Consider the following 23,189-nt stretch of genomic DNA (forward strand, 5'->3'; position numbering starts at 1 on the left):
GCAGAGAAATGTGCGTCCTGTATGTCCAGCGTTACTTCTAGGTATTTAGGTGTCCTGCAATGTTGGAGGGAATTTGATTGTTGGCGTACAATCTGCATGTCTGTTGCAGAGGTGGAATGTAGATACAACTGTTTCTTGAGGGTTAAGTCGGAGATAGGATCATTGGAAATAACTGTCCCGCTGCTTCAGGTCCGGTGTGTGTTGTTTCTGCTTCAGAGGAACTTTGATCTTGACAGACCAAGCCAATGTCATCAGCAAAAATCAATTCCCTGTACTTGGTTTCTGGTAAATCATGTACGTACAAACTGAAGAGAATAGGAGCTAATATAGACCCTTGATAAAGACCATCATTTAACTTACGTACTTTGCTCTTTGAATCCACCTGGAAATATCTATTGCTCAGCATGTACTGATAAGATTAGTAAGCTTCAAACATGAAATGACACTGATGAATTTGAGAAGAAGACAGCCACGCAAGATTGTGTCATAAGTGGATGATTGATGGGTCAAAAAAACAGCCATGTTTATAAATTTCTCCCCAAAACCCTTTCAGTATGGGTTGTTAGTGGAATAACTTCTTAATCACATCCTCTTCAGGCCTTTAGACCTGCTGGGACATGCTTGTTCTTGTATCAGAAGTTCTATTATAAATCATTCTTCCTAGTAGCTTCAGTGTAACACTAATGAGGGCTATAGGGTGATAACTTCCCACTTTTGACGAATCTATGTTGAGATTGGGGATAGCAATTATTTTGGTTTTCTTGAAAAGTGGTGGTAGGTTGCCAGTCTCCAAAATGCTTGAGAAGAAGATGGTAAGTACTTTGATTTTAGCTGGTCCACAATGTTGTTGTATCTCCAGGTAAATTCCATTGACACCTGCAGTTAACCCTGGTTTTATGCTCTTGAGGGATACTGTGATCTCTTCTAGCTGAAAAGGGACTGAAAATTTTGATGCTAAGTGCTTCCTTATGTTCACCTGAGTTTTGAATTGTCTTTTAAGATTTATTAATTTTTTTGAGACAGACCATATTCTAGCCCTTATTACCCAATCCAATGTTAGTTTTTGGTCTATTTGTGGTTTTGGATGTGTCCAGCTTTCTGATAGGGGACCATGCTTTCCTGCTTGAGTGGGTATGATCTAAGGACTCCCCACAATTTCTTGACGTATTTTCTTCCTATTGTCATCTAATGAATGGAGTAGCTGGGTGGCAGTGTCAGCTCCACCACTGTGTTCAAATTTTTCAAGAAGCTGCTTGCTGTTTTTGTTCCAGCCCGTTTGCGATACCTCTGGGCGTGCAATATTTGGCAGCACTTTTTTATTATCCCAATGAATCTTCCGTAGTTTTTGTATGTTGGCTTGATCCATCTTATATCTGAGTCGGTTTGTCTGGAGAATTTAGCCCAGCCTGCCTTCTTAAAATTTCATTTTGGCTTAGGGTGTGACTGGATGACAGAAACATACATTCATTTCTGGAGAATTATAGGCCTGCGAATGGATCTAATGTTCTACTGTATTTATCGTAACAGAAAATGTAAATTACTATATCCTTGCTATATATTTATTTTAGTACTCTAGTACTCATTCAGGACCAAGACTGAATGCTCAGTTAATGGTGTTATTGTAGTAAAAGTGGCTCACAACTCATAACCATCATAAATAAGGACATTAATGTATGTACTAATAAGTATAACTTGATTTCAAAAATGAATTACCTTTTGCAAATGACAAGTCACCTGGCTGCTCTCCAAGAAAATCAGCAATGGCCACAAATAACTTCTGATCATCTTCAAGAGCAGGCAAATCCAGTACTATTAAGTAACTCAGAGGCACTCGACCAAACTTTCCATAAGAGCAGCCATCGCACCAATGACGGTCAATTTTCCCTTTAATCTGTAAAGAATAAATTTAAAAAATTAGAGTTGAAGTTATCATGCTATGAAGCAAAAACTGTAAATGAAGGAAATGACAAAATATAGTCAGCACGTTAGCCTAATCTGTAAGAGCAAATCTGAAATGGTCTAAGTGTTATAGCATCTTTATGAACTTATATTTGTATTTATATATTTATTTCAGAAAATAGCAATGAGAAGTGTACTTTCTAACATTATTATAATCCAGTATTTTGGAAAAAGCTGTAGGAATTTCAGAACAGAAAGCCATGGACTGACTGACAAAAATTAGACAGAAACTACCAAACTTTGTTTTGCATAGAACACGCTTGTACACATTTTTTTTAAATTTTTTTTTTTACGATTTGCTTTATGTCGCTCTGACACAGATAGGTCTTATGGTGATGTTGGGATAGGAAAGGCATAGGAGTGGGGAGGAAATGACTGTGGCCTTAATTAAGGTACAGCCCCAGCATTAGCCTGGTGTGAAAAGGGGGTAACCATGGAAAACTATCTTCAGGTCTACCAACAGTGGAGTTCGAACTCAATATCTCCTGAATGCAAGCTAATAGCTACATGATCTAAGATGCACGGCCACTTACTCAGTACATTGCTTCCAAAGGCTATGACATCTCCTTTTAACTTCAATTTTGTTCAGTAGAAACTTTTTTCCATGAGCAACAAACGGTGCAAATGCCTGCTCTTTTGCTAATGGTTTAATTTTGCACTAACAGATGGTTTTTGACAGTGAAAGGATGGGAAAGGGAATGTAGTGGCTGTAACCTTAATTACGGGAAGCCATGAAAAATCATCTACAGGTCTGCTGATGATGGGATTCAAACTCACCATCTCACCATCTCCCAAATGCAAGCTCACAGAAACGCTATCTGAACTGCGTGGTTAACTTGCTCAGTGTTGGGCAAGTTTCAATGTGTTACTCAATAAGTATACTTCCACTGATTTTCAAACAACTGTTACCAAGAATTACTGGGATATTCCGGTATTTCTGAGAATTTTCTCATGTCATTATAAAAAAATTGCATGTGTTTACAAAAGTATATTTACATCAAATTATCCTCCATTTATTCTCCAGGACTTTATAGTACCTTTCCAAATTCAAAATTCTGTTTGCATAGCAGGAGACTGGCTTGAATGCAACAGAGTTACTCAAATATTTTTACCAGCACTAAAATAGTCTAATGAGCCTCTGCTCAAACATCTGACAGCTAACAAAAGAGGTAGAATTAAAATTTCACGTCAGGCCAATATGCTTAGTGCTGTATGCATTCCAGCCTATTTTCTGCAACTAGCAGCAGATGACCAAAGACAAGTAAAGCATTTTAAATGTCAGAAATATTCCCTCTCTATTTGTTAGCTCATGATGAATGTTTTGGAGTAATTCATCCATCTGGCTGCAGAATACATTCAAACTGACCATCTGATTCTGTAGAAACAGAATGTCATTGCAATTCCACCCTGCATAATATATAACCTTCCTTGTATAAATATTGTGTCACAGTTGAGCTTAAGCAAGCAGAGACTGCGGATGTGCTGAGCGGTTAGTGTCGAGATATGGGCATTTCAGCGGAACAATTTCAAACAGCAATTGGAAGATGGCAGAGGAGTATGAAGAGTAAAGTAATAAGGAGAATGGAGAGCAAGGGCAATATGGAAAGCATGAGGGAAGAGGCAATGGTGGCAGCAGTGGTCACAGTTCTATTAATCACTGGGGGCGTGGAATTGAATCCAGGCCCTGGTCCAGGTGGCGCCATCGGTTGGGTTGAAATTGAAGCGATTAAGGAAGTGGTTAAAGAGGCTTGCCAATTGGACTAACGTACGGAAATGATAAGTGAAAAATCAGAGGAGATAAATGATATGAAGAGTTGGATACAAGAAAAAGTGGGTGAGACGTCTAAGGTGGAAAGTAATGCAGAAGAAATAGTGCTACTGAGGAAGAAGGTGAAAAATTTGGAAGGAGAGTTGACTAAGATGACGAGAGATGAGGCAATTAGTAGTCAGGGACGTATGAGGAAATTTATCTTTATTTATGGTATTCAAGAGGGAGCGAAAGAGAATAAAGTGGATTTAGTGTATAAGGTGGTTGAAATGATGCAAAATAAAATGAAGATTAACTTCAGTGAAGTGGATATTGACGATGTGGAAAGGGTAGGAAAAGTGAAAGGGCATAGGCCAATCAAGGCTAGGTTATTATCTACCCTGATGGCTGATATCGTGGTGAGAAACGCAAGGAATTTACAAGGTGGGAAAGTGTGGGTAAAAAGAGACATGGGGAGTGAAGGAAGTAAGAACATTAGAATTTTAAGGAAGCACCTATTGATAGCCAGAAGTCAAGGACTGAGAGCATACATCAGGGGCCAACAGCTGGTGGTGGAGAATGAAAGATAGACTAGAACTTGATCAGTGGATAAGTTACACAAAATAGATGAAAAGCATAAACAGGAAGGGTATCTGGTGACGAGACAAGGTGAAAGGAAGGTGTTAACGTGGAGGGAGTTTGTGGTTGAGAATAAAACTAAAAGGAAAGAGAGGATGAAGGGTAGGAATCCGGGGGTATAGTGGTTTTAACTCTTACAGTGCCAAGGTGCCGATGCATCGGCACTTACACTCTGTACGAAAAATGCCAGGATGCCAATTCGATCGGCACCCTCTTATAAGTGGTGTAGTTATGCAGTATAGCGTTAGATTGCGCCACAAATCAAGTAGAAATAAGGTAGAATGTTTGTAATTCCTTCTTATGTCATTAGATGGCACAGCTTCATTTTTGCTAGTTTACTCGTCGATTGTGAGTGTATGATCTGTGAGCGCTTGACGTAGTGTTTAAGAACCTTGGACGTCCATGATCCAATATGGCAGCCTCCTTGTTTGTTTATGTCCGCTTGTTGCGACTTGTTTTCAATAATTTTACGTTCTAATTGACGCATTCGAGTTACTTATCGTAATATATTAAGTTTATTATTATTTCTACTGTAGTTTGGTTACTTAGCAATTTATTTAGGTCATAATAAAGTTGTAAATAGTTCATTTATCACAACAAGCCATGTCGTCTCGTAGGCCTAATTCGGGAGAAGAAATTGAGGAACTTTTGGTTTGCTTTGAAGATGTAAGCGACTCTAATTTTAGCGAAAGTCATGATTCTGATGTTTTTGGGGTCTTCAGATAGCGCACCAGGGAATGATGGAGCTGTGTCATTGGCTAATGGGCTTACAACATTTCGTGCAACGTCAAAGAGTTATAGTGGCAGTCCTAATGAAAATGTCAGTGACGGTGAATTAGATGATTATTGGACTGAATGCATATTCCCTGAAAGTAATGTTATCCATCCCCACCATTTTTATCAAATCCCAGGGCCAAAATATGTAGGCCTACCTCATCCTGATGCTCCACCCATAGAATATTTCAATCTGTTCTTTACACTTTCATTCCTGACACTATTAGTTGATTTTGTATGTTGTACTGATCTTCTGAACTGTTCTGTAGTAACAAATACTGCTACTAGACACAGTTCTCTCAAATTATTACTATTACTCTCCCGAAATTCATAAAATATCCAATCATTGACAGGTTACACTGTTGGTGTCTTTCTCTCCACATGTTCAATGTTTTTGGAAATTAGTTTATAAATTGGAAACTAGACCTACATTAACAATATAAATTGGTATATATCATCCTAGATAAGAGTTATGACGAAATATCTTCACTTAGTCACTTTGGATTTAGTGTAAAATGTGCTAATTAATTTCAAATTATGTTTTTTCTGTTTTAAAATCTAAAAAAATAATATTTTTGTGCACAATATTCCACAAAATTTTGTTTTTTGAAATGCAAGTCACATGTTCATATTCCTTGGAGTATGTCAAACACACATACTAAATTTTACCTCCATATCTTTTAAAATGAGACGTAAATAACAAATTTTATATAGTAATGGAAAATCCATTGAAACATGCTTGGCATTCTATGCATATGATGCCGTATTATGGGCCGGTATCCGAAGGGTTAATAAAGGAGGGAATTAGTGAATTGACGACACTGAAAATGAGATGGAAGAGGTAGTTCAGATCAGGTTTAATATGGAGAGAGAGAAAGAGAGAGAGAAGAAGGTATGATTGGCTTTCCTATATAATCATCCTAAGGGTTCGCCGAATGCAAATGAAAATTTTTTCGAGGATCTATTATTGGAAATGAGTGTCACTGGTGGAAAATATGAGGAAGACGGGATGATGATGTTAGCTGACTGGAATGTTAGAATAGGCGACCTATGCCCAACATAAAGCAAAGAGGGTAGGATGATGATGAGGGGAATGAGGCATAGTGAAGATAAAAGGAAGGAATAGTTGTGTGTTAAAATTGCCAGAATTATGTGTGGCAGGTAACCTATATATTTTGAACGGCTGGTGGGGTGGGGATAATTTTTTTTTTGCTAGTTGCTTTACGTCGCACCGACATAGGTAGGTCTTATGGCGACAATGGGACAGGGAAGGGCTAGGAGTGGGAAGGAAGTGGCCGTGGGCTTTTTTATTAAGGTACAGCCCCAGCATTTGCCTGGTGTGAAAATGGGAAACCACAGAAAACCATCTTCAGGGCTGCCGACAGTGGGGTTCGAACCTACTATCTCCCGAATACTGGATACTGGCCGCATTTAAGCGACTGCAGCTATCGAGCTCGGTGGGTGGGGATAAGGAAGGGGAACTGACCTACATTACATCTCAGGGGGGAAGTGCTATAGACTAGTTAGTTCGGTGGACATGATGGATAGAATAAAGAGGTTAGAAATAGGGCACTGGGTTAAATCCCTCATGCCTCGGTATATGTTAAGCTGGGGAGAAGAGAGAGAGAAAGAGGAAGGAGGGAAGAGGAGGGGTATAGAGAAGGGTAGGAGATATATTAAATATAAATGGTCAGAGGAAGTAAAATTGGAATTAGACACTCTCATAGAAAATGACTTGCAATTTATTAAGTTAGGATGGGAGGTAGCTTTAAGAGAGGATAATGTCCATGGAGTGGTGGAGTTAATTGAATATCCAAGAAAGAGGTTAGGTGAGATAGCTAGATTTAAGAAAAGAAATAAGGGAGGGGAAGATGGCTAGTATAATAAAGAGTGCAAAGAAATCACGAAAGTAGTCATGGGTCTCTTAAACGATTATAGGGAGCACAGAGGGAGTGCAAAAAGAGAAGATTTTTATAGATTAAGGAAAGAATACAAGGATAAAATGGCTGAGGGAGCAAGCAGAGGCAATAAATAGGGAGTGTAGAGTGAAGCAACCTGAAAGGGTGTGGGAGAGAGTGAATGAAATCAGCAGGGGGGGGGGGGGTAGACAAACAAAAAAAATTACCATGATTCATGGGTGGAGTATTTTCACAAATTATTAGGAGGGAGGGATAGGTGCAAATAAACAAGGAGGTAGAATGTTGTATACAAGGAAATTGGTATACAATGACACAACATAAAGTTTATTGTTTAAGAAATGAAACTGAATTCTTCTTGAAACTTGTTTGAATGCACGCAGTTAATGTTGAAATTAAATCTTAAATTGAATGTCTGTTACATATGTACAATTATACAATACGAGAGTTCTATATACACTTAGTTCTATCTTGAGGAGATAGTCTATTTCACTAATAAATTGTCCTGATAGTCGAAACTATCTTCTGTGAAATTACAAGCGTAACTTGTAGAGAGAGGCAGAATGCTGGTACTAGGTTTATACTTGCAAGGAACTTGCATTAATTTATTCAAATAGCAGAATGCTAAGGTGGACGTCGGAGCACTGGGGAGAACTAAAGGGAGTAGCAGAATGCTACACTCGGGGCTCGACGTGGCTACGGGGATCAGGATAATGAGGCAATGTTCAGAGGTGAGACCTTAAGGCCAGCAACTTGTCCACCTGTTCAAAACACGTTTTTAAGAGGAATGCCTCCGTGCCTGACTTGCAGTGTGGTCTGGTCGTCGAACATTGGGGTAGTCCTGGAGAGGCTCGGAACGAAGCTCCTTATATATCGCTGGCTGACGTCATCGGTGAGCGTGCCAGGCGCAGTAAAGACACCTCGTAGCTGCTAGAAACTTCGGTGCTGCGGCGGGTTGCGGAGCTTGTAGGCGCAGAGCTTGCGATGCGGAGGACACACACAACATAGGTCATACAGAGGGGAGTAGATGTATGATTTATGAGTTGGATAAAGAGATATCAGGAGAGGAGGTAATGGAGGTGATAGGGAAACTGATGACCAGGTCAGCAGGAGGAAAAAATGGAATTAATCATTTATTTCGGAAAGAAATAGGGAAATATAGACAGATGATGGAGGGAAAAGTAAAGTTGTTCAACCCGTGGGGGTTTTCTTACCTGTTCCCCTATCGGGCGCATCCCAGCTGGCCTGAGGTTCTGAGGGAAATAAAATACCCTCTCGTGGACCAAAAACAGGTATTGGCAGAAAATGTCTTGAGGCAATGTGATTGCTACTAGCCCAAGTCAAGGCTTGGAAGTGGAGGCCTCACCCACACAAGTTAGAGAGGCATCCATGGTTCCTCCACATGGGTGATACGGTGGTTCAGGTGAAGTGGGGCTGGTGACTGAGGTGAAGGCTCACTGCGGGGTGCTGGAACCAACACATCACTTTGCTCTACGTACCCTGGACGAGCTGCGGGTTTGGAAAGGGGCGATCCCAACCTAGGGGAAAAATCATGGCCGTGAACTCAGTCATGATAATACCAAGAGGAGACCACATGAGTAGGCCTACTGAAGGGGGAACAAGGTTCGGGCCATGGGCGGACCACTGGATGGACGACTGAGGGGCGTGGTCTCTGCTACAGAGAGCCTGAGTTGCGGGAGGACAATGTCTGGCTGTGTGCCTCACTACGGATGGTGAGAAAGACACTCAGGATCCTAGAAGAGGCAAAAACCCTATGATTGATAGAAATATGGTTGCTTATCAAGAACCTATTTCAAAAACTTTGACATCAAGGGAAGCCAAGGAAGCTCCATTAGAGCCGATCCGGGAGCAAGACCAAGATGAAAAAATGGAGACAGAAGTCCCAATTGGACAGGCTGTCGCTGACTCAAAACAAGAAATGGGAACAGAAGCTCCAGTAGAGCAGACTGCTGTCAGAATCAATCAGCACGATACCAAACTTCTAACACAAGAGTGGAAAGTGCTGAATGCCACTTCGATCGACAAGACAGGAAGGACAGTCGTTCTAGCTCTTGGTGAAAGAGATTTTGAAGAGCTCAAAAAGAGAAGCCTAAAAGCTAAGCTCGGACTTGTGCAGATCAAGTTTCAAGTCATCAGGGGAAAAACGAAACCCAATGTTGATAAAGATGGAGCTGAAGGTCCTTCAGGCCAATCTTCAGCATAAAAAAGCAGCTGTGGCCAATTTCGCCAGGAAGTTCAAGTCCGAGGCTATTGACATGGCCCTTATTCAAGAGCCATGGATAGTCAAGGGCAAAGTAGCAGGACTGGCGGAATGTGGAGGTAAGCTGATGTACGATACATCGGAAATACCCAGAACATGCCTTCTTGTAAACAGGAAATTAAAATGTCTTATGTTGCAGGAACACTGTTAGACAGAAGGAAGATAAAAGCAACCCTGTTTGAAGAAACGCTGACGGTTAGGGCCACCCGAGGCTGTGCTCAGGGAGGAGTTCTTTCTGCTGTGGAAGCTCGTGGTAAACAAAATCATACCTATGCTCAACGAACAAGGATTTTATACACAAGGATACGCATATAAACTAGTGATTGTGGTACGAGATAAGGTGATTAGTATTATCCAGGATCTCACGCAAAGATCACTTAACCTTGTGGAGAACTGGTGTCGGGAAGAACAATTATCAGTCAACCTGAACAAGATAACTCTGGTCCCTTTACAAGAATGAGAAAATTAGAGAGAAAGAGATCACTGAAGCTCCTTGGGCAAGATATATATACGGAAGAACAGGCACTGCACCTAGGTGAAGTGTTAGATAAAAATCTAACCTGGAATCCACATATAGAAAGGAACATAACCCAGGCTAAGAACTTGCTGTAAGCATGTAAAAGAGCCGTTGGGAAGACATGGGGCCTAAGACCATGTGGATATATACAATGATCATTAGACCATTGATCATATGGTGGAAGAGTGTAAGCCAAGGAAAAGTCAGTAGTAGATTGGATAGCCTACAGAGAATGGCACGCATAGTCATAACTGGGGCTATGAGAACTACACCGACAGAAGCCTTGGATACTTTGCTGCTATTTGCTTTACGTCACACCAACACAGATAGGTCTTATGGTGATGATGGGATAAGAAAGTCCTAGGAATAGGAAGGAAGCAGCTGTGGCTTTAATTAAGGTACAGCCCCAGCATTTGCCTGGTGTGAAAATGGGAAACTACGGAAAACCATCTTCAGGGCTGCTGACAGTGGGATTCGAACCCACTATCTCCCGGATGCAAGCTCACAGCTGAGCGCCCCTAACTACACGGCCAAGTAGCCCGGTTTGAATACTTTACTAGACCTCCCATCACTATGCAATTTCATAAAAGGACAGGCTAGAATGAGATCATATAGATTGTCACAATCAGAGTGCTGGAATGCACAAAGACCCAATCTCGGACACTGTAAAATTAACAGAGTAATAACAGAGGAAGTTCTACACATGCCTTCTGATCATATGATACCAAAGTACAACTTTGAAAAACTGTTTGAGATCCAGGTAATAAAAGATGAAGACTGGGATATCAACAAATGGAATACTGAAAAAGAAGTTATAGTGTGGTGGACTGATGGCTTAAAGACTGGGGATGGCACAGGAGGAGGGATCAACGGGGGAAGACCAGATCAGCCTGGGTAAACACACTACAGTCTTTCAAGCAGAAGTAACAGCTATCACAACATGTCTTGAAGAAAATCTGAAAATGAACTATAGGAATAAAAACATTTTCATATTTACGGACAGCCAAGCGGCCATTAAAGCACTAGAAGCAGTCCGGATGATATCCAGAATTGTCTGGCATCGTCATTCACTTGTCCTGAAGCTCTCAAAGTACAACACTGTCAAAATAATATGGGTATCAGGGCATGTAGGTATAGAAGGAAATGAAAAGGCAGATAAACTGGCCAGGAAAGGGGCAGAAACACATTTTGTAGGCCCAGAACCTGTATGCGGGATTTCCTATGGACAAGCCTGATACTACATAGGAAAATGGGTACAAAAGAAACAAATGGAGAAGTGGAAAAATACTCCAGGATGCAGGCTTGCAAAGAAACTGATAAAAGGACCAAACAAGAAGCATACTAAAAGGACTGTTGAATCTCAGCAGAGAAAATATAGGATGGATAGTAGGACTGTTGACAGGACACTGCCATCTGAAAAAAATTCCTACACAGAATTGGAATATTAAAAGACAATATATCTAGGAAATGTAATGAAGCAGAAGAATCAGTTGAACACATACTTTTTGAATGTGAGGCGCTGGGTAGAATCAGACTCTCCACTCCACGACTACCAGATGAAGAGAGAGAAAAAAATCCAAGACGACCCAATGAGAAAAACCTGCAGCTTTGTGAAGGGAGCAGGTATATCTAGGCGGGAATGAAGGAAAAACATGGTAGCAAAAGATCTTAGAGGTCGACGCTAATTAGGAATTAATAATTAGAGGCCCCAGGAAGAAAAGAGGAAGAAGGTTGTTCAAGATTTTCGAGTGTGGTAGGTTTCCAAAAGAGTGACAAATTGGGATTATATGCCCAATCTACAAGAAGAAAGGAGAGGGGAATCTCCTAAGTAATTATAGAGAAATAACTTTACTGGACTCCTTGAGCAAGATTTATACGGGTATATTAGCGAACAGGCTGAGGATCTGGTCTGAAGAGTGGTCGATACTGTCAATTTTCCAGGGTAGTTTTAGAAAAGGCAGAAGGACGTCAGATAATAAATGATAGTTAAGATAATCTTGGAGAAATATAAGGAAGGAGGTATAGTATATATATAGCTGCCACTGATTTTGAGAAAGCTTTTGACAATGTGAGTAGAAGCATGTTAGTAGCAAAATTAGGAAGGGTGGGGGTTTCAGGAAAGATGATCCATTCGATTGAGGCCATATGTGATTAAGTTTACCATTGTATTAAACTGGAAGAAGGTATAGTAAGTGACCTGATTGAATTTAAGATTGGCTTGAAGCAGGGTTGTAAACTATCATGATTCTATTTTTATTATTTATAAATGGTATTTTGCAAGGACATGGGGGAATAAATGGGCTTGCCTGGTTTTAGGTGCTCAAGAGACCCCAGGATTGATTTTTGCTGATGATGTGCTATTAATGTCTCTAACAGGGTGGGGTTTACAGAGAAGTTTAAATGTGGTCTCTGAGTATGCAAGTATGTGGTCCCTGAAAATTAACTGTCATTAGATGAAGGTGATGGTAGGACGAGAGAACAAATCGAGGATGGAAAGGGGGAAATGGGTGGTTCAGGGGGAGATGATTGATAAGACAGAACAGTTGGAATATCTGGGGGTTCTTATAATCAAAAAAAGGGGATGAGGAGATCATATTAAGAGGGCAAAATGGAAGGGAGTGACGGCTCTTTCAGATGTCAAGATTTTGGAGAAAAAATCCCCGGGAATAAATTATAATATACAAAGGATGGTGTACAAAACATTGGTGCTAAGCAGAGCACTCTACAGAGCTGAATTGTGGGGTTTGGAGAAAGGAAGGGATACTCTAAATCAGATAACTAATAAATTTAGTAAGACGTTGATGTGGCTTCCTAAGTGCAGAGCCACACGCAGGGGCGATAGTAATTTGTAGGGAGTATATGGAAGTGGAAACTGTATTTAATAGGATAAGCCAAGTGATGAGGATAAGGCACAGCAAGCATAAGGGAGGGAAGTGGGATGAATCAGCAGATGGTCTTAGATAACAGCAGAGATCTGCGTACGACAGCGAGGCAGGTTAGGGCAGGGAGTATGCAGCCTTGTTGAGAATAAGTGAAGTATGATTCAAGGACGGAGGATGCATTGTTCGAGTTGGATGACAAAACACATTGATTCGACCCAGACTTGACATACACTGACTGACAGTGACAATGCAACACCAAGGAGGAGTGGTTCGAAAGGGATGAAAGTTGGGGAAAAAACAGAGACGGCACGGACGAATAATTGATGTTTATTTCAAACCGATATGCAGGTTACACAATGCGCACGGCATCGACTCAGTAGGATGTAGGACCACCGCGAGCGGTGATGCACGCAGAAACACGTCGAGGTACAGAGTCAATAAGAGTGCGGATGGTGTCCTGAGGGATGGTTCTCCATTCTCTGTCAACCATTTGCCACAGTTGGTCGTCTGTACGAGGCTGGGGCAGAGTTTGCAAACGGCGTCCAATGAGATCCCACACGTGTTCGATTGGTGAGAGATCCGGAGAGTACGCTGGCCACGGAAGCATCTGTACACCTCGTAGAGCCTGTTGGGAGATGCGAGCAGTGTGTGGGCGGGCATTATCCTGCTGAAACAGAGCATTGGGCAGCCCCTGAAGGTACGGGAGTGCCACCGGCCGCAGCACATGCTGCACGTAGCGGTCGGCATTTAACGTGCCTTGAATATGCACTAGAGGTGACGTGGAATCATACGCAATAGCGCCCTAAACCATGATGCCGCGTTGTCTAGCGGTAGGGCGCTCCACAGTTACTGCCGGATTTGACCTTTCTCCACGCCGACGCCACACTCGTCTGCGGTGACTATCACTGACAGAACAGAAGCGTGACTCATCGAAGAACACGACGTTCCGCCATTCCCTCATCCAAGTCGCTCTAGCCCGGCACCATGCCAGGCGTGCACGTCTATGACGTCTATGCTGTGGAGTCAATGGTAGTCTTCTGAGCGGACGCCGGGAGTGCAGGCCTCCTTCAACCAATCGACGGGAAATTGTTCTGGTCGATATTGGAACAGCCAGGGTGTCTTGCACATGCTGAAGAATGGCGGTTGACGTGGCGTGCGGGGCTGCCACCGCTTGGCGGCGGATGCGCCGATCCTCGCGTGCTGACGTCACTCGGGCTGCGCCTGGACCCCTCGCACGTGCCACATGTCCCTGCGCCAACCATCTTCGCCACAGGCGCTGCACCGTGGACACATCCCTATGGGTATCGGCTGCGATTTGACGAAGCGACCAACCTGCCCTTCTCAGCCCGATCACCATACCCCTCGTAAAGTTGTCTGTCTGCTGGAAATACCTCCGTTGACGGCGGCCTGGCATTCTTAGCTATACACGTGTCCTGTGGCACACGACAACACGTTCTACAATGACTGTCGGCTGAGAAATCACGGTACGAAGTGGGCCATTCGCCAACGCCGTGTCCCATTTATCGTTCGCTACGTGCGCAGCACAGCGGCGCATTTCACATCATGAGCATACCTCAGTGACGTCAGTCTACCCTGCAATTGGCATAAAGTTCTGACCACTCCTTCTTGGTGTTGCATTTGCTCTGTCAGTCAGTGTATATATTGCTGTTTGCCATTAGAATACAATTCAGTCATGCAACCATTAATTAATTCATTGAATTCATTAATTCATTCATTTACTCAGTTCATACATATGTCTGTTGTAAATGGAGAATAACTCTGTACAGACTGGTTTTATAAATATAAATATTGTGCAAAATACCTCTGAAATAGGAATTCACTACTTGTACATTTTTGATGGTCTTCCTTTTTTTACTCTTCCAGTAGTTTAACATCTCAGATTTTTGGGAATGATGTAGAAGAAGAGGTTCAGGACTGGGAAGTAGCTGTAGCTTTAATTAAAGTACAGCCTCAACATTTGCCTGATGTAAAAATGGGAAACCACAGAAACTGTGCCATATTGATGAAGTGTGAATCGTAACTTACGAGACACTCGGTGTTGTAACCAAGGTTGAAATTTACAGAACACAACTTTTATTGCTTCACTTTATGATATTTACACAAATAACTGAAATTTATTTTGAAGCAAAAAGGAATATTGAATCTTGAGAAAAGTCTGTCTTTATACAATATGTACAGGTTTGCAATCTTTATATACACTTCTATCTTGAAAAGATAGTCTTTGTGAATTGACACGTTGATAGTCGAGAACTATCTGGCACACTAACATAAATGTCTTTGAGAGTCCTTGTTTGTTGAAGTGCCTGAATTCCTAAAAAGCAAGTTCAATTGATTGAAGAAATTCCACCTAGCGAAACTAAGGGAGCTTGCATAAATTAGGGAATGAAAATGGCATGTAAAAGAATTACGGAACATAGGCAGCGGAAACAGGTAAGGGAGCGGTGACCAGAGGTGAAACCTCGTACTGCCAGAAATTCAGTCCACCTGGTCGAAGCACATTTTCAAGAGGAGTAGCCTCCGTGCTCGACGTAGGGTGTATTCTGGAGCTGGACACCGGGCAAGTGGGCAATTGAGCAGGCAGGGAGCTCCTATTTATAGTACACTCGATGGTCAGGCACGCGCACTGAGGGCTGCGCGTCGAAGCTAGCAGAATGATACACAGGCGCGTGTGCAGCTGGCTGGAGGAGCGAGAAGGGGAGCGCCGGACATACAACACCCTCCCCTCCTAAATACGCCGGTACGGCGTGAAACGGCGGCGGCGCTGGCGGCGACTGCGATGCTGGGGCGGAGCTGCTGATGTAGCTGTTGTATTGTCCGGAGCTGGAACTGGGCGGAGTGGCGCTGTCTCGTCCTGAAAGGAACCCATTGTTATTAAATGATCTAAAGCTCGTTCAGCAATAGATTTATCGGGTTTAGCAATAGCATCAATAGCTGGACAGGGGCGGTAGCGCAGACGTATCTGATCTTGATGGCGGCAGATACGTTTCTCCGTAGTCTGTATCTCGTATAGACGATGACCCAAAGATCTGCAGATGACTCCAGGTATCCATAGTGGGTTGGATTTGAATGTCCTGGTGTAGACCTTGTCGTTGAGGGAGAACTTCGTTGGTGAGGTCTTATGCTGGGCCGGAAGAGGCTGTAACAGAGAAAGTAAAGTTCTGTGAGGTCGTCCATGGAGCTTCTGTGCAGGAGTGATATTATCAGCACCGGGTAGAGTTCTGTAGTTGTTTAAGAGTTGGAGCAAGGCTTGGTCTTTAGTTAACCCTGAAGAGACAGCTTTCTTCATACTTCGTTTAAATGTCACGAGCTGGATGTCAGCTGGAGAGCATGAAGGTGAACCTAAGTCGTGGTAGGTAGTCAGGTTAATAATAGAGACAGGAGATCCAGTGTCTAATTGAAAATCGACAGATCGATCAGAGAATGAGAGAGGAATGATGATTTTGTGAGAATCCTTTGTGGGAAGAATAAGATTGATCTGATCAACTTCCATGTCTTGGCGGGGCTGTATATGCTTCCGGCGTGCTGCAGTAGGCTTAGCAGGGCGGAGCGAACTTTGACAGACAGTCTTAATGTGTCCAAGTTTATTACATCGTCCACAAGTAGCTTTGAAAAAACGACAGTCACGACGTTCATGATGCTTGAAACAACCTCGGCAGGAAGGCAGGAGTTTCGAGGTGCTTTTAGAATTGAGCTTCCGTGTAGCATTACGAGAGGGAACCTGGCGAAAATGCTTGGTGGAGAGCGCCTTATCCGTACGGTTCACTGTAGCAGAGGACTTGCGGGCCTGAGGCGAGACTTGTGCAACTTCGTGTGGAGAAGCTATGGCTGCGGCAGTCTTGGTAGTAAGCTCATAAACCGTAGCAATACGCTGGACGTCTTCTAAAGAAGGGTTACTCTGCTTGACAGCGTCAAAACGTATTTTGTCTTCAGGAGTATGTAAAATTATCATGTCCCGAATGAGAGAATCAGTGTAGGATGAACCACAACCGTCCTTGGAGCAGATGAACTGGCAGGGTTTAGCTAGACCACGCAATTCAGTTATCCATTCAGTATGTGTCTGATGGGGTTGCTTTCTGCTCTGAAAAAATTTATAGCGAGCAGCCACTATGTGAGGAGCTTTGGCATAGTGTTCCGTGAGACGGGCCAAGAGCTGCGTGAAGGGTACCTCAGATAAGTGTTCTTCCGGACTTAATTTACGTAGTAATTCACACGTAGCATTGCCAACCGAACTAAGAAATAGTGCGCGGCGGCGTTGATCATCTGTGACAGAATGGCAGATGAAGTGCTGTTGTAAACGGGCTAAATAAACTGACCATTCTTCCTTAGCTGGATCAAAAGCAGAGAACGGAGGAATAGCTGATGGCTGTGTAGAGACAGAAATAGCTTGAATAGCCTGAATTAATGCTGCCTGTTGTTGTTGCATAAACTGTTGTTGTTGCTGCTGTAAGGCTTGGAAGACCGTAGCGAGTTGTTCCGCAGTAGCCATTGCGAGATGCGTGCAAGAAAGAGTGAGGTAAGCTGTGTGTCAGAACTGGTTGGAGTGTCGTTGTTGTTTAGCACGTCGCCGTAGAGTTGACAACTGGGCCGGTTGAATTGTAGTGTCGTGTTTACCTCGTTGCTATAGAGTTGGCAACTGGGGTCGAAGAATTGTAGAGTTGCGTTTTTACCTCGTCGCCATAGAGTTGTGTTGTAACCAAGGTTGAAATTTACAGAACACAACTTTTATTGCTTCACTTTATGATATTTACACAAATAACTGAAATTTATTTTGAAGCAAAAAGGAATATTGAATCTTGAGAAAAGTCTGTCTTTATACAATATGTACAGGTTTGCAATCTTTATATACACTTCTATCTTGAAAAGATAGTCTTTGTGAATTGACACGTTGATAGTCGAGAACTATCTGGCACACTAACATAAATGTCTTTGAGAGTCCTTGTTTGTTGAAGTGCCTGAATTCCTAAAAAGCAAGTTCAATTGATTGAAGAAATTCCACCTAGCGAAACTAAGGGAGCTTGCATAAATTAGGGAATGAAAATGGCTTGTAAAAGAATTACGGAACATAGGCAGCGGAAACAGGTAAGGGAGCGGTGACCAGAGGTGAAACCTCGTACTGCCAGAAATTCAGTCCACCTGGTCGAAGCACATTTTCAAGAGGAGTAGCCTCCGTGCTCGACGTAGGGTGTATTCTGGAGCTGGACACCGGGCAAGTGGGCAATTGAGCAGGCAGGGAGCTCCTATTTATAGTACACTCGATGGTCAGGCACGCGCACTGAGGGCTGCGCGTCGAAGCTAGCGGAATGATACACAGGCGCGTGTGCAGCTGGCTGGAGGAGCGAGAAGGGGAGCGCCGGACATACAACACTCGGTACTGTACATGTACAGATTTTTTCTCACCAAGTTTTACGATGACAGTTCACGTAGTTATTTTTAATTTGGACGCCTGAACTGGAAATGGCATAAATAGTCATCTAACTGTTCATTGGTTATGTGTGAATTATCATTTGGAAATACTTTAACATGCTCTCAGCCCTAAACCAAAATCTGATGACTGTTGTCTTTCTTGCTTGCCTGCATCCTGTGGGATTCCTGGCTTGGCTAGGTATCATTGCTTGATTGGAAGATGGATGTGCTCATAGGGAGCTGTTTCTTCAGGAAGTCATTAGCCTGTTCATGCTAAATTTTCATTTAGGTGCCTCATGATTTCCAACTGATCTATGAATAGTTTTGAACACTAATATGTCTTCTCAAAAGTAGTCATTCTGAAGACTACTTGCATTTTGATGATGAGGCAAGTACTTTTAATATAACCTGGCTGCATGGTTTGGGTCACAAAGCTATCAGCTTGCATTTGATGATGGGTTTGAACCCCACTGTTAGCAGCCCTAAAGATGGTTTTGTGTGTTTTCCCATTTCCACACCAGACAAATGCTGGAGCTGTACCTTAATTAAGGCCATGGTCGCGTCCTTACCTCTCCTAGCTCTTTCCTATCCCAACGACAGCATAAGACCCATCTGTGTCGGAGCGTCATAAAACATTTTTTTTTTAAATTACTATGAAAACATTAGATTACACTTAGGTTATATTCAAAGCCTTATTGCCCAGTACAGCCCTTTCTGGCTTCTTTCCTGTAACACATGCACTAAACTAACGTCTTATGGCATGGTCTTGTAAACACAGCGGTAAAAAAATTATTGTGCTTGAATTTCCACACCTAGAAAAATAGTGATATTTCCTTTGTTCTGTAGATTTGTGGAATTTATATTCTTTCCCTTCTCACATGACCTTTGGTTTTCATTTTGTTTATGTAGTTTGAAAGCAAAACCAATCTACCTTCAAAACTACACACTTGTAAGCCCTTTGTCAAGTTTTCCTTTTTATTGTGTTCAGTTATTTGTAACCTGATGATCTTGGTTTAATTGAAATAAGTGTACTGTAAATGAAGAGTGATTTCTTTCTGTCTCTCTCTCTCAACCTACAAACACCTCCCATGTCCTCGCCTAGTAAACTCCCAAATTCTTTCTTCTCTTTTTTAGTTCTGGTTGTATGTAATACATACATAATTCTTAATTTATTTGTTAAATGGGACTATGCAGCTGATACCATGCAGTCAACTCACTTGGTTCATTGTCTATAAACTTCACAAATATTCTGATATATTGTCCAACAGAAGAATACTGGGCGGAAGAAAAGTTGCCTTCCCCAACAGTTCGTAACATTTAATTTAAATTTGATTACACTTTCCTTCAGAGAGAGTGTTCACAATGGCAGTCCTGTTTCTCAATACACAATTGACAACATTTAGGTACTGATTTACAGATGCCAGAACATTGTTCATTACCTTTACCAAATTTCATGATACGACTCTTCAATCATCTGTAACAACTGATGCAGATCCTGCAGATTCTGAGCAAAGCATAATTTTCCACGATATCCCATTGCAAAAAATCATACGGTGTCAGTTCGCATGATCCGCGTGGCCATTCTGTTGTGCCTCAATGGCCAATCCATTGACAGAATTGCTGTTTCAAGAAGATACTCACTCCTACACCAAAATGAGCAGTAATCCATCTTGTTGTCATATTAACTGCATATCAACAAAATGGGGGCTGTTTCCAAGTTTTGGAATAATCACCTCTTGCACTATGACATCAATTTATTGTTAAAGCTATACTCCTAACCAATACACAATAGCATAATGCAAATTTGAAATTCACATGTCATATCTAAACATGTTTCGACCCTGATTGGGTCATCTTCAGAAGAATGTTAAAATTGGCATTTATAATGGTTAAAACACTGAAATTGAAATAAGATATGATGTGACTGTTAAAACATTCTTAATGAGTTCATGTACTCAATGAGTTGCGGTAAAAATTTTCCATAATGATCACTTGTCCAGATGTTGCCTCTTGACGCCTAAATAGTTAGAAGTCAGTTAAAACCTCTTCAGTTCCAATGTATCATATATGATACATAAGGTTAGATTTTTTTTCCCGTTGCCTTGGCGCTGCAACTCCAAGCAGCCTGTTGTATCATGTTCGGAAAGAGTACCGCTATGAGATGCGCGTTTGTTTTCGTTTCTCGGAACATCCAGTAGGGTTTTTTTTTTGCTAGGGGCTTTACGTCGCACCGACACAGATAGGTCTTATGGCGACGATGGGATAGGAAAGGCCTAGGAGTTGGAAGGAAGCGGCCGTGGCCTTAATTAAGGTACAGCCCCAGCATTTGCCTGGTGTGAAAATGGGAAACCACGGAAAACCATCTTCAGGGCTGCCGATAGTGGGATTCGAACCTACTATCTCCCGGATGCAAGCTCACAGCCGCGCGCCTCTACGCGCACGGCCAACTCGCCCGGTCCAGTAGGGTTCAACATTGATTTGAAAACCGCCGTTTGTGTATGTTTACATCATGGCACATCGAAGTACAGGTAAGTAAGCTGTATTTTCTTCTTCTTCCGTTCCGGCCTTCTAAGGACCACGTTACAATTTCAATTCTTCCCCCTTAGTTGTTCTTTCCTTTTCTTCCAGTATTCTTTCATTGTTTCACTGTGCTTCTTTTTCCTGTCTTCAGTCCACTTTGTGCCTGTTTTCTTTTCCTTCCTCCCTTGGAATCCTTCCATTTGTAAGACTTTCTTCCTAAAAAGCTTTCTTTCCAATAATTCTTATTCTCGTATGTTGTTCCTTTCCAGGTCTTTCTTGACGTCTTGAATCCAGGTGGTGGTTGATTTCTTTTCCCAAAGGTACTTGAAGATTCGTTTAGTTAGTCTATTGTCATCAATTCTACAAATGTGTCCAAGATATAGCAATCTCCTTTTTCTTATTGTTTCTGATATGTTTTCTATGTTCTGGTAAATTTCATTGTTACTTCTTAATTTTCAAAACTCTGCAATTCTTAGAGGACCTAATATTTTCCTTATAATTCTTCTTTCTAATATTTCTAATTTATCAAGTTTGTAGTTCAGTGCTAGACATTCACTGGCATACAGGCATTCTGGTTTCACTACTGTGTTGTAGTGCTTTATTTTAAGTTTTGTTGATAAGCACTTTTAGTTGTAAGGATTTTTCTAAACCATTTTCTTGAATTGTCTCACCCAAATATTTGAATTTCTTTACCTTTCCTATTTGACCAAACTTTGGGGCACTTTTTATATTCGTCAAAAATTTTGTTTTCTCGGCAGAGATTCTCAAGCCTGCCATGTTGGCTGTCTTTTCAAGGAGATTGACTTGCATTGCTGCACCTGTAAGGCTTTCTGGAAGTATTTTAATATTTACTGTTTTATTGCATTTTAATATTTAATATTTTAATATTTACTGTTTTATTTGTTGTTTTAACACATCACTGTGTATTTAGATCATGTCAAATTCATAAACAGTTGCTAAGAATAAATACGTTGATCGCAGAGGGCAGATTTATAACATATATCGTATATGATACAATCGGCATTTACCACTCGACTTTGTGATAACCCTTCTAATCTATGTGACTAGTTTTATGATTCCAATACTGGAACGTGTTAATATTTGGATTATTTGACAATAGCTAAATGACCATTTCAAAATAGCCTAATTCCTGATGGGGATTGTTTTAAAATCTAAATATTACAAATTTTAGGGTTAGGTGATGCTGAAATTCAAGATATCCTCATAGACCGTGATGTATCAGATCTTGAAATGGAATTTGAGGATGAGGAAGGTGACCTAGCAGTTCCTGTGAGTGATGGAGAACCGGATCCTGACGACATAGGTTCAACATCTGCTTCAGAAGATGACGAACCCGTTTCATCACCCAGAGGATCACAACCACTTTGGCGGCACATAAATGAGTAAGTATGCTGTTGGAAGTCATACAATATGAATGTTAGAATTAGCGGAAGTAAATTTCACGCATTCCTGGGTTTTGTAGAGAATTATCTACTTACACAAACTTCATTTCTCTTCAGGTTTCATCCACCAAATCAGACAAACAATCAACCCAGTCAACCTGTGACATATTTCATGGAGGTGAAAAAGCCCTTTGTATATTTCACCAGATATCTAAACCCCACATTATCTGAAGAGATGGCCTTGTATACAAATAGGAAATCTGTGTTAGACACAGGGAAATCATTAGACACTAATGCTGAGGAAATATCCACATTTTGGGGCTGTAATATTGTAACTGGATTGCTTTCATTTCCACGCTTACGCATGTGTTGGGAATCAAGAACCCGTTTTCCACTCAGAGCAGATAAAATCTCTTGTGATCGATTTTAACTCATACGCAAGTCTCTAAAAGTTGTTGATGACAACGTGGTAACAAATGAAATGAAAGAACACAATTCCTTCTGGAAAGTTTAACCGATATTAGCCCATGTTAGGAACGCGTGCCTTGAAAACCCTCGTCCTAAAGATATATCGGTTGATGAACAAATGATCCCTTTCCATGGACAGGTTAGGATGAGGGAGTATGTGAAAGGAAAGCCGCAACCTGTTGGCCTGAAGAATTTTGTGTCAACCACTACATTTGGCTTACCACTTGATTTTCACCTCTGTGAAGGTAAAGGATCTCAGATTATTTCGGAAAAGTGCCTCTACCTGAAAAACTGGATATTGGAGGGAGAGTAGTCCTTAAGCTTTCAGATACGCTGCCTTCTGATTGTTGTAAATTTATGGACAGATATTTTACATCAGTCGCCCTCCTTGAACTTCTTTCACATAGATCTATATTAGCTAGTGGTAACATTATGTCCAGTTGACTGCCAAAGTGTGTAAGATTCAAAAGTGACAACGAGATGAAAAAGCAAAGAGGCTCATTTGACCAGGTTGTTAGACGTGATGATAAACTAGGATTAGTCAAGTGGTATGACAACAGGCCTATTTTTTTGGCTTCCACAGAATATGGTGTTGAACCTGTGGAAGACTGCAGGAGGTGGTCTAAAAGAGATCACGCCCACATACAAATACCTAGACC

The 23,189-nt window shown here is 41.6% G+C and overlaps 1 protein-coding gene and 1 long non-coding RNA gene across 3 annotated transcripts in view; one reads left to right on the forward strand and one right to left on the reverse strand.

Moving 5' to 3' along the window:
- Positions 1-23,189, reverse strand: part of LOC136863834 (dynamin-binding protein) — a 446,212-nt gene that overhangs the window by 387,917 nt on the left and 35,106 nt on the right. For both annotated transcript variants that reach the window (XM_068226424.1, XM_067140170.2), the window contains exon 2: positions 1,714-1,891. In XM_068226424.1, the coding sequence (XP_068082525.1) occupies positions 1,714-1,891 (178 nt within the window). The remainder of the gene's footprint in view (positions 1-1,713; positions 1,892-23,189) is intronic.
- On the forward strand, positions 652-22,302 carry LOC137498571 (uncharacterized). The gene is made up of 3 exons (XR_011017863.1): positions 652-812; positions 21,852-22,062; positions 22,180-22,302. It is a non-coding gene; the product is annotated as an uncharacterized lncRNA (long non-coding RNA).

Source organism: Anabrus simplex, chromosome 2 (genome assembly GCF_040414725.1).
Source record: "Anabrus simplex isolate iqAnaSimp1 chromosome 2, ASM4041472v1, whole genome shotgun sequence".
NCBI classification, from domain to species: domain Eukaryota; kingdom Metazoa; phylum Arthropoda; class Insecta; order Orthoptera; family Tettigoniidae; genus Anabrus; species Anabrus simplex.